Raw genomic sequence first — 12,968 nt, forward strand, 5'->3', positions numbered from 1 at the left:
TAAGTTCCCGTCTGTTCTTCATTATGTTGGATGTGTTGTACAACCATAGCGAGGGGTGGAAGAATGCTGCGATTGTAATTTAAGCCCTTTCTTTCAGGCTGCATCCCAAATTGCACCCTATTCACAATCCCTATATAGTGCAAAACGTTTGACCAGGGGCCTATATGATTGCACTATATAGGGAAAAGGGTGCCATTTAGGACGTAGACACGGTCTGTATTCATGAGGAACTGGGCCGTGGCGTGCGTGGTCTGGCAATCGGGTCACTCAATTCACAGCCTGGGCCCCACTGTGCTGCTCTGTGCACTGAGGCGAGCCAGAGTGGAGTGGGTCGGTCGGTCGGACACACACTAGTGCACAGAACCCAGTTATCTAGTTATATAACCCGCGGTCACAGCTGATGTCCCATGCCCAAGCTCATTACAGTAGAGACCTGCCAATCACATACTCACACAGACATACAATAGTAGAAATGCACACAAAAGCTGAAGAACATATGGACATCCAGGGACTTTTTTTGCAGGTGCTGGAGTTATATGTGATCTCTTGAAAAATAAAGAGGAAAACGCTGCACACTGCTGTTCATGCTCCCAGGTGATTTTATTAATACAACGTTCAGACTCTTGGGTCTTCAACAGGCATCCATATCCCAGGTGGGGGTGGAAGGTTCTATATACAGTGCCTTCGGAAAGTATTCAGACCCCTTTTTCCACATTTTGTTAAATTACAGCCTTATTCTAAAATTGATTAAATTGTTTTTTTCCCTCAACACACAATACCCCATAATGACAAAGCAAAAACTGTTTTGTATAAATTTTTGCACATTTATAAAAATAATCAACTGAAATATCACATTTACATAAGTATTCAGACCATTTACTCAGTACTTTGTTGAAGCACCTTTGGCAGCGATTACAGCCTTGAGTCTTCTTAGGTATGATGCTACAAGCTTGGTTCACCTGTATTTGGGGAGTTTCTCCCATTCCTGTCTGCAGATCCTCTCAAGCTCTGTCAGGTTGGATGGGGAGCGTTGCTGCACAGCTATTTTCAGGTCTCTCCAGAGATGTTAGATCGGGTTCAAGTCCGGGCTCTGGCTGGGTCACTCAAGGACATTCAGAGACTTGTCCCGAAGCCACTCCTGCGTTTTCTTGGCTGTGTGCTTAGGGTCTTTAGGTGCCTTTTGGCAAACTCCAAGCAGGCTAACGTGCCTTTTACTGAAGAGTGGCTTCCGTCTGGCCACTCTAACATAATGGCCTGATTGGTGGAGTACTGCAGAGATGGTTGTCCTTCTGGAATGTTCTCCCATCTCCACAGAGGAACTCTAGAGCTCTGTCAGAGTGACCATCGGGTTCTTGGTCACCTCCCTGACCAAGGCCCTTCTCCCCTGATTGCTCAGTTTGGCCGAGCGGCCAGCTCTAGGAAGAGTCTTGGTGGTTCCAAACTTCTTCCATTTAAGAATGATGGAGGCCACTCTGTTCTTGGGGACCTTCAATGCTTCAGAAATGTTTTTGTACCCTTCCCCAGATCTGTTCCTCGACACAATCCTGTCTCGGACCTCTACGGACAATTCCTTCGACCTCATGGCTTAGTCTTTGCTTTGACATGCACTGTCAACTGTGGGACCTAATATAGACAGGTGTGTGCCTTTCCAAATCATGTCCAATCAATTGAATTTACCACAGGTGGACTCCAATGAAGTTGTAGAAACATCTCAAGGATGATCAATGGAAACAGGATGCACCTGAGCTCAATTTCGAGTCTCAGAGCAAAGGGTCTGAATAGTTATGTAAATAAGGTATTTCTGTTATATATTTTCAATACATTTGCAAAAAAGTACCTGTTTTCGCTTTGTCAGTATGTGGGGTATTGTGTGTAGATTGCTGATTTATTTAGATGTTTTATCCATTTCAGAATAAGGCTGTAACGTAACAAAGTGGAAAAAGTCATGGGGTCTGAGTACTTTTCGAAGGGGCAATGCTCAGTGACATCACTTCCTGAAACAGGAGGTAAAAATATATAATATCGGTTCACAATATGAACTTTCAATATCTAAATATTGAATCATACATGAGGAATGTGATAAATATTTACAGTGATACACATATATATGGTATATATCACAATATTCAATATGCGTGACCATTTCTACCCCAGTGGCTTGTGCAAATTGAACAGCAACAGGGTTTTTTGTCTCACCTGTCTGGATATTGTTGCGGTGCTCACTGATCTTGGTCTTAAAGCTTCTGCTGGTTTTCACTATGTAGGACAGACCACAGGGACATTTCAAGACGTAAACAACATTGGTGGGCATGCAGGTAATCAGGCCTTTGATGTTAAATCTTTGTCCTGTGCAGGGGTGGGTGAATAAGCCACATTTGTACTTGAAACTGCATTGAGCTCATTGGCCACATTTGTAATTCCCCCCTGGGACCTCATCCCTTTTCTCTGGTGGGTAATCAGATTTGACCACAATATCTCTCTCATTTGGGGATCTTTTAAAGAAACACACGCACTTCACACACACACACACACACACACACACACACACACACACTCACCACTTGCTGGCAGCCCTCGCCCTCCCATACACTCTAGGCTATATGCACACACACACACACAGAAACAGAGGAGAAATTAGAGATTGGCACTCCACTCAAGCATAAGGCAGAAAGGATTTACGGTAACTGCAGTCTTGACAGAGTGTGTGTGTGTGTGTGACAACTCTTCAATTGCCATATAGTGCCTTCAGAAAGTATTACACCCCTTGACTTTTCCACATTTTGTTGTTACAGCTTGAATTTAAAATAGATTCAATAGAGATTTTTTTCACTGGCCTACCCACAATAACCCATAATGTCCAATTGGAATATTTTAGTGCTACATTTTTACAAATGAATACAAAATGAAAAGCTGAAATGTCTGGAGTCAATACGTATTTAAGCCTTTTGTCATGGCAAGCCTAAATAAAGGAGTACAAATGTGCTTAACAAGTCACATAATAAGTTGCATGTGTGCAATAATAGTGTTTAACATTATTTTTGAATGACCACCTCATCTCTGTACCCCACACATACAATTACTGAGTATAGTGGTGGCTGCATCATGTTATGGGTATCTTGTAATCGTTAAGGACTGGGGAGTTCTTCAGGATAAAAAAGAAACAGAATGGAGCTAAGCACAGGCAAGGTCCTAGAGGGAAACCTGGTTGTCTGATTTCCACCAGACACTGGGAGATTAATTCACCTTTCAGCAGGACAATAACCTAAAACACAAGGCCAAATCTTCACTGTGGTTGCTTTCCAAGAAAACAGTGAATGTTCCTGAGTGGCCGAGTTACAGTTTTTACTTAAATCTGCTTGAAAATCAATGGCAATGGTTGTCTAGCAATAATCAACAACCAATTTGACAGAGCTTGAAAAATGTTGAAAATAATCATGTGGCAAAATTTGAAATTGTGTTTTTTACATTGGATAAAAGTAGAGACTCCGAGCTAGAAAATGGTGTGTCATACACTGCAGTTGGGGAACAAGTAATTCTGCTGTGAAAGTTTATATACTTGTAACCCCACTTTTGAAAAATGGCCTGTGACTGTTTTGGTACGCCTACTGGAGAGCTCTTCTTTGTCTACACCCATTCAGCATCATTCACACCCTCTTAAGCCTTAGCCTCATCCATCTCTTTAAGGATTCACAGTGTAGTAAACAATCAAAGATTTCAAGACTAAAAGTGGTGAAAGTGGTAGCAAAAAGCAGTAGTAAAAATCAACTTTATCTAGTCCTTGGTCTATATCCTAATCTGACTTTGGTGCTACTCATGTTGTTCTTCACATTACCATCTCTTGTAAACACACACTATATTAAATAAAATCTATGTTTATTCGTCACATGCACAAGATACAGAAGGTGTAAACGGTACAGTGAAATCATTACTTGCATGGTGGAGTCTTTTGTTTAGACATGTAGCTAGCTAGCTATCTAGCTAGCTAAACAATTAACCATAATCCCAACTCTAATGCCGCGTTCAGAACAACTGGGAGCTCAGAGAAAAAAAATCAGATTGGGAAAAAATCGATTTGAATGGTCATCAGACTTTGACAAAATTAGAAACGTATAATATCTGAAAATGTAACTAAACTCTTTCCCGTACACATGGATGAACGCTTCTACCTCTGTCATGGATGCCCTTAGTTTAAAGATGTAATTCGGAGACAGGTGTTTTATACAACAGCCTTCTGCGTGTTCTCTTTTTGGAATCTGTCCGTATTTGGCAATCATCTCTCTGCTTCCACTGGGCATTCCACTGATTTAAAAACTCAGTCAACTTCTTCCGTGACAACGATACCGTTTCTTCCCCAACATTATCAGAAGACTACAATGTCTGGTTCTATGAAAATGCTTTTACCTAAATCAGGGATTTCCTCATTGTCTGATTCATTTTCAGAGTCAGCGAGAGTCAGCATGGCACAACCATCCTCGAGAAAGTAGTCCTTCACAACGTTTTCCCGCTGAGCTTTGTCGATAGCGCTATTAACTTCAGGGCAGCAATGTTGAGAGCAGTAGGAAAATGTATCTTTCAAAAAAAGACGTGGTAGACAGGATTATCCACACATACTTAGCAGCTCATGTTATAGACAGAAGCATGCTACATGGCAGACCAATCTGAACTCATCTCTCAGCATGTCCAGCCCTTCCATTATCTCAGCCAATCATGGCTAGCAGGAAGGTTCCTGTATATTTCCGTGGCTAACCCAACTAGGCTTGTTATTTAACAATTGTATTCATGTTTACAGATGGCATACAAGTTTGTTATTAAGGCACATGAAAGTTCACATGTTCCAGAAGGCATTTCTGCCAAAAAACGTATTAAAAATAAAGAAATAAAAAACATTCAAATGCCTCTCCTGTAGTAGTGACGTGCGACATACGCCTAGTTTCTTGAAACGGGTCACATATGTTGCACAATCCAGGTGTGGAAAGCTCTTAGAGACTTACCCAGAAAAACTCACAGCTGTAATCGCTGCCAAAGGTGATTCTAACATTTATTGACTCAGGGGTTTGAATACTTATTTAATCAATATTATTATTATTATTTTTACAAATGTTCAAATTTTTCTTCCACTTTGACAGAGTACTTTGTGTAGATCGTTCACAAAAACGTATTATTAAATCAATTTTAGTCCCACTTTGTAACACAGCAAAATTCTGAAGGCACTGTAACTGTGTGTTTCTTCCTGGTAACTTCCCTCAGAATGCAGGTCTGTACAGGTTGCCCCCATGCATCAGTTATGCTTTTAGCTAAATTGGATTATTCCTTATTTTACATTGTCCATGAAAAATGGCCTTGAGTTTGGCAGTTCCCGGGATGTTTTTCATTTCCAGTCCTGTCTTTTGTCACATGCACTATATTTCCTGTTTTCCAAGAGCGGGAGAGACAGAATGTTTCAGCTCTGTGGTCCGGAATGTTTTGTCCGCTATCCGTCAGGAGAAAAACTAATCTGCTCTTCCTGCAGCTATCATCAGAGTTATGTAGTTAAGGGCTGCAGCATGGGTTGTGGGCCAGGGCGAAGGTACAGAGTTCACCTGTTGCGTTGATAAATGCTGGTGTGCTGCCTGTCTTTGCTGACTGACATTTGGGGTGAAGCCCTTCCAGAGTTCCAGAGGAGAGCTTCCATATGGTTCCTCCCTGCTGGCCCTAAAGCCTCAGGCCCTTGCCTCTCTTCTGGCCTCCTTTCTTCCCTCGGCTAGCTCCATAGCAGGAGGAATGTTTTAGATTCAACAGTCAGCCTGCTGCAGGCCGCTGCTTATGCACAGCCATGGCTCACTCTGTCTCTGTCGCTTTCTCGCTATCTCTCTCTCTCTCTCTCTCCCTATCTCTCTCTCAGGCCTGGACAATGTCCCGCAGTATGCAGACAGGCCTTTGCACTAGAGGGGAAATGCCTCTCTCTCTCCCTCTCTTTCCTCCCCTCTTTCTCTCTTTCCTGTCTCGTGTCTCTTGTAATGCACTATTCCAAAACTTTACTACATTTAAAGTACCTTCTCTAACAAATTATCTTACAAGGAAGTCTCGAGTCTACTACCTTTACTTAAGCTTGTGGCAGGCGCTCTCCCCTGTTGCGAGAAGTCAGATGCGCTCAGAACATCGCTCCAGCTATGCCCCAGAAATGTCGTTGATACAAACTCTCCGACAGGCGCAGTGTGCACTCGGTGCAGATATATAGAGTGCATGCTATTATATAAGGTATTCATCACCAGGGGAGGGCTGTGGAAGAAGCATCCATACTAGCTATTCTTTTTGTGATGGGACTTGATCCACTTTAAGAAGTCTTAAAACATCTCGCTAGATGACAGTTGGGCAGACAGGACAGAGCTGTCAGGTAGCTGAGACCTTGATCTCTAAGCACAGATTGCAAAGACTTCCTGCAGAGAGCCAAGCGAGGACACACATGCACACATACATACATGTGCACACAGGCATCATCTCTCACTGTCACTCACACTCACTCTCACTCACACAGTCAGTGTCTCTCAGGGAACCTGAATACATCCCTACGTGTCCCCGTCTTTTTGCCTGTTTCTTGTTTGTCTCTCTGTATCTCAGTAGTGATCTGTATAATGAATAGTTTACCTGTCTTTTTACATGTTATCACTGTGTTTTTTGTTTGAGTGTGTGTTTTGTTTGAATGATCCTGATGAGTCAGGGGAAGCTGTTTCTGTAAGGAGGTCAGGGTCATGTTCAGTAGGGCACACTGTAGCAAAACCGTTTGCAACGGAAAACGACAATGAGCAATTTAGTCCATCCCTGTTTTGGTCTGTTTTTATATGTTTTGGTGCCTAATGAATACAACCCAGTTGATTGATAGTGTAGCCTTGATGTGTCCCCCTATAGGAAGGACCAGAACCTGCTGTCACCGGTCAACTGCTGGTACCTGCTGCTGAACCAGGTGAGGAGGGAGAGCAAGGACCACGCCACCCTCAGTGACATCTACCTGAACAACGTCATCATGCGCTTCATGCAGATCAGCGAGGACTCCACACGCCTGCTCAAAAAGGTAAGCTCTTCTGTTGTGGTAAGAGGTCAGACGAGATGAAATCCCAGTGATCTAACAGAAGTTGTTCCTTACAACCTGTCTTGAATTGATCAGGGAAAACTCTGGGACCTCGTTATATTGGATAAATCCTGGGCTCATTCACATAGTCAGGAAAAAACTCTGGGCCCTGCTGCTAATGATACATCTATCATCCTACAGCCTTAAAGCTGCAATCAGCAGTTAAAATAATAACACAGCACACTCCCGCCCCTGTTGCGGTAAAAAGCTGAGGGATGGGGCTGGAGAAATGTAACCACTCAAATTCAAGGACAGAGCTATGGATGCAGTGACTGACCATCCATAATACCAAAATGATAGTTTTATCTATGTTTTGAGGCTATATAGTGTTTGTTTACATTGACTTTGTTTACAAACATTGGAGTAAATCAAGCTTATATTTTGGGTTCTGATGGGGCACAACAGTTGAACTAAGTTCATAAAGCATTTATAAGTTATATTCTTCATGAATCAATGGGTACATATCATTAATTTATAAGTCCATAAATAGATGTAGCAACTGCTGATTCTCCCTTTAAATAAACCAGGCACTGGACTGCACTCAGAGAGTTGATGTATGGCTGGATGTAGGTGTAATGTATTACATTTCAAGTTGTGTTTGATGACATCTTGATGGTAGTTCAGTCACTGGGTTGTGGTTTAGTTCTGTGAATCTCTACAGAGAGAGAAGAACACTCCTCTTCTCACAAAGCCCTAAACGCCCTACCTTAACCCTCCCATCCCAAGTCTGTCGCCTCATGACCCGAACCCTGTTACTGCTGCCGCCTGTTTCACTCCGGCCACTCCCTACCAGATTATGAGCTCTCCTATGCACTAGGAGTCACATGAACCGACCACAGTCTCGAAAATGACGAAGGGCCTGTTTCAGTGGGGTGCTTTGCGTCAACGTTTTAAATCTTTTTTTCTCTTTCGCTGCAGGGTCTTTAGATCTGTCTGCTAGATCAAGACTAAAAAAGAGGGTTATTTTATTCATCTTAAAGTCATTATTGTCTCTTGATGTTGGTGGTTTCATCTGGCTTGTACAGAGGAGTGGTCTGCTCTGCACCCCACCCCCACCCTACGCCCGAACAACTGCAACACACACACAGGAAGTTAAGGCAGTCATTTCCCTTTGATAGCGGTTAGAGGCTCCTGGTTTACTAATGGGCCAGATGTGGAGCTGGAGCGAAGTGGTTTGTCAGATGTTTCTTTCTCCCCCTGACTCAACCCACATTACTGATGTTTAAAATGACAGACTATTAAACTCATCAATGTGTTCCCAATGGTATGTGTTCATTTTTAGGTATTTTAAATCAAGACTATACTGTACTTCATATTTCCCTTCTGAGAAGTATTGATAAGAATGAAAATATAATGTATGAAGTTTAGTTCATAGCATCCCTCATATAAAGAGGTTTGCATTGACATTACACATAGTTCATTTTCCCCCTCATGCACCAACTCTCCTTATTGCTCCACCAATTAGTTGTTGGTTGGCCTTGAGCACAACAGGCAACGACCTACCGTCATCAGTAGCAGTTAGGTCTTCAGTGTTTGTTTGAATGTGTACGTGCATGTGTGTGTTTGTGTCTCCCCTCTGGCTCGTATAGTGACGTTTGGCATCCAGGGGCCAAACCAAACGGCATCCCCCTGGTGGGGGGCAGTCTGTCACAGGGGAGCAGAGACACCCCTGCCCTCTAATTAGTATGTCCCATTGTCTTTGATCTCTTCTGAGCTCCAGTAACGATAGACAAACACCAGGGGAGGCCCCCCAGTTAAAACACAGTTACTACAGGACTTCTTCTTTTAACACGAGACAGATGCTGTTTTGTCATCCTGACATCAAAGAGCAGTGTTTTTATATTTTCAAATTCCTATGTTTTCTACCTTTTTAAGTTATGAGTTGAATCAGTATAGGACCTTAAATGACATGTCCTAACAGGCTTCAGCATGGTGGACCTTTGAAAATAGACCGTTGGTTTGTGTTCATGCCTTCTGCACTAGTTGTTTATTTATGAATAGTACTGTGGACAAGTGGGTCTGAGCCCTCTGTGCTGTGGGCGCTCTCATGTTTTAGCGTCGTTATTGAAAGTCACAGCTTACCTCGAATTGTGTCTTTGTTCAAAGGTGAAACCTCTAAATACGAGTCTTGTCACGCAGTCCGTTCATGGTCGGGCAGGTCTTATCACATGTATTCTCTTTTCATAATTCATACAACTGGTTCTTTGTTTTACTCAGTCATCTTATATTTATGGAGGTCACATTCTAGTGGAACTGCGAGATCCCAAGTCTTGAAAGCCTTAACTGTATGGAGGAAGGAAGGTATTAGTTAGTCTAGTTCCTCCATTGCAAATTCATTCGCTACAGTGGTAGGTACGAAGGAGGGTGAGGGAAACATGAAACAGCACCAGGTACTACTAAATTGGTCTTGGCATTTGATCAAGCGGAGTGCAATGTGTTTTAGCACTTCATTTGGATTAGAGCTCGACAATTTACTGCCTGGCTTGGTGGAGTCCATTACTAGACTACCTCCATGGGCTGCTTTTGTGTAGTACAATCAGGTCAACAATTATTGGCACCCCTGATAAAGATGAGCAAGAAAGACTGCATACAATAAATAATACAAATACTGAGCTATATTTAAACAATTGTGGAAATTATTATTATTTTAAACTAAGAAAATTAGCCAGTAGCAGGACATTTTAGCCAAAAACCTGGTTGCCTCTGCCAGGAGGCTGAAACTTGGCCGCAAGTTGATCTTTAAGCAAGACATAAAAAATAATATGTTTTATTGTCACATACACCAGATATGTGCAGTGAAATGTGTTGTTTTACAGGGTAAGCCATAGTAGTACGACACCCCTGGAGCAAATTAGGGTTAAGTACATTGAAGGGTAATAAGCACGCAAAAAAATCGACAAAGAAATGGTTAATTGACCACAAAATCAACATTTTGCAATGGCCATCTCAGTCCCCTGTGGTTTGAATTGAAGGGCAGTCTATAAGCACAGATGAAGAATATCAAGGACCTGGAAAGATTCTGCATGGAGGAATGGTCAAAGATCCCTCCCAATGTGTTCTCCAATCTCATAAAACATTTTACAAAATGGCTCAGTGCCGTTATCCTTTCAAGGGGAGGGTGCCGGAGTTGAAAACAGGGGTGACAATAATTTTGACCCCTATCTTTTTGAGAAAAATTATGATTACTCGTTAAACAAAATCTCTTCGAGCAATTGTACTAGTATATATTTATTTTATACAGTCTTTTTTGCTCATCTTTAAGGGTGCCAATAATTTTTGACCTGACTGTATATGAGCCAATATGATTTGTGTAGGCTCTCACTAGAGTTATGCCATATGGAGCAGTCACACCCCTGGTGCGCTACCCACTAGACATGGACCCAAGGGGTACGGTCCCTCTCTGGGGTCTGATTGATGTTGGAGGCAATGTGAAACCCATGCCCCCCCTAGGGGGCTTAGTGGATTCCAGTCTCTCCCAGTCTTCTCTCTCAGATGTGGTTAGCATCACTCATAAACAGTACACTTAAAGGGGAAGCCAATGTGTGGTAGTCCTCTAATAAACAAGGCAACAGTAAACATGTCGTCCCCCACGAATGATGCAGTGCCCCCCTTGTAATTTTGTAAATGACAGATCTCTATGGCAAGACGCATCATTCAACCAAGTTTCATCAAAATGGGACAAGTGCTTTCTGAGATATTGCGTGTGGCTAACGTACGAACGTAAGTACGAACGAACGTACAGACGAATAGTCCCCTCCCCGATTTAATCGTGGGGAATAATTATCCGTATTGGTTTACCCCCAGTTGGCATTCCCCTTTAAAGGCCTAGTGCAGTCAAAAACGTGATGTTCCTGTGTTTTATATATATTTCCACACTATGAGGTTGGAATAATACTGTGAAATTGTGAAATGCTGATAATGCCCTTTTAGCGTAAGAGCTGTTTGAAAAGGCTGCCTGAAACTTCAGCCTGTTTTGATGGGATGGAGTTTTAGCCTACATGGCGACATCACCAGGCGGTATAAGTTAATAGATCAATAACAAAGAGTTTCAAACCTCTCTGCCAATAGCAGCTAGTTTTTAGGTTACAGATCCCTCCCATTAGGCTTGCCAAATTAGGCCCCTCACTCAGACCACTCCAAGACAGTCCTTGCAAAATTATTTCTTGAGAAATTGCTCTTTGGTAAGAAACCTTTTTTTTGTTGTTGACCATTTTAATCGAAAACATAACAGTAAGGTACTTAATTGTTACCCAGAGACTGTATGATTTGATATTTGGATGAAAACGGCTTCATTGGTCCTTTAAATAAGAGTGGGCAATGCCTTTAAAGGTAGGTAGAATAAACGTAACCACATGTAACATATGGATTTGCATTAGAATACACATCAAAAGTCCCAATGCGAAGTTGCACCTCACTTTTACATTTTTCAAGTTATTACATAAAACTGATCAGAATTCCGAAGAATGCCGAAGTCATGCCGGAAAAAACATTTGTCTATTCCCTATAATGTAAACTCCAACAGAAATAACTTCAAATGTATAACTTCAAATTAAACCAAATCGTTTGCACTCATGACAACTTGTTTCAATAAAATGTTCAGCCAACTTACAAGCAAATATTTCTAACCAGTTATCAAATAATGTTACCGGTAAAGTTAGTTATTTTAGCCAGCTAGCTATGTTTGTAGTTTAAGGTAACCAGATCGTGACTATAACTAAGTTACTAAGTCTTTGACCACACTGTGTTGTTACTTTGAGTAAAAATTAATGCTTCCTACCCTTTAAATTGAATCATAACATTGTTTGGCCCATAGGTTGCAAAATGCGTACAGGCCGAGATAAGTGATTAAGGCTCCAAGGCTAATTTCTTACGGTTATAATTAATCATTAAGGGATGGATTGAAATGTACATAATGGGTACCTGGAGGAGAATGGGGGAGGGTCATGCTTTTTCAATTTCAGTGAAATTGAAAAAGCATTTTCAAGCATTCAGGGAGGGTTTATGTAAAATATACACTGCTCAAAAAAATTAAGGGAACACTAAAATAATACATCCTAGATCTGAATGAATGAAATAATCTTATTAAATACTTTACATAGTTGAATGTGCTGACAACAAAATCACACAAAAATTATCAATGGAAATCAAATTTATCAACCCATGGAGGTCTGGATTTGGAGTCACCCTCAAAATTAAAGTGGAAAACCACACTACAGGCTGATCCAACTTTGATGTAATGTCCTTAAAACAAGTCAAAATGAGGCTCAGTAGTGTGTGTGGCCTCCACGTGCCTGTATGACCTCCCTACAACGCCTGGGCATGCTCCTGATGAGGTGGCGGATGGTCTCCTGAGGGATCTCCTCCCAGACCTGGACTAAAGCATCCGCCAACTCCTGGACAGTCTGTGGTGCAACGTGGCGTTGCTGGATGGAGCGAGACATGATGTCCCAGATGTGCTCAATTGGATTCAGGTCTGGGGAACGGGCGGGCCAGTCCATAGCATCAATGCCTTCCTCTTGCAGGAACTGCTGACACACTCCAGCCACATGAGGTCTAGCATTGTCTTGCATTAGGAGGAACCCAGGGCCAACCGCACCAGCATATGGTCTCACAAGGGGCCTGAGGATCTCATCTCGGTACCTAATGGCAGTCAGGCTACCTCTGGCGAGCACATGGAGGGCTGTGCGGCCCCCCAAAGAAATGTCACCCCACACCATGACTGACCCACCGCCAAACCGGTCATGCTGGAGGATGTTGCAGGCAGCAGAACGTTCTCCACGGCGTCTCCAGACTCTGTCACGTCTGTCACATGTGCTCAGTGTGAACCTGCTTTCATCTGTGAAGAGCACAGGGCGCCAGTGGC

At 42.4% G+C, this 12,968-nt stretch overlaps 1 protein-coding gene across 2 annotated transcripts in view; it reads left to right on the top strand.

Moving 5' to 3' along the window:
* LOC121576977 (SLIT-ROBO Rho GTPase-activating protein 1-like) overlaps window positions 1-12,968 on the top strand; it is a 150,487-nt gene that overhangs the window by 73,861 nt on the left and 63,658 nt on the right. For both annotated transcript variants that reach the window (XM_041890626.2, XM_041890627.2), the window contains exon 3: window positions 6,886-7,048. In XM_041890626.2, the coding sequence (XP_041746560.1) occupies window positions 6,886-7,048 (163 nt within the window). The remainder of the gene's footprint in view (window positions 1-6,885; window positions 7,049-12,968) is intronic.

This window comes from Coregonus clupeaformis, chromosome 11 (assembly GCF_020615455.1).
Source record: "Coregonus clupeaformis isolate EN_2021a chromosome 11, ASM2061545v1, whole genome shotgun sequence".
NCBI lineage: Eukaryota > Metazoa > Chordata > Actinopteri > Salmoniformes > Salmonidae > Coregonus > Coregonus clupeaformis.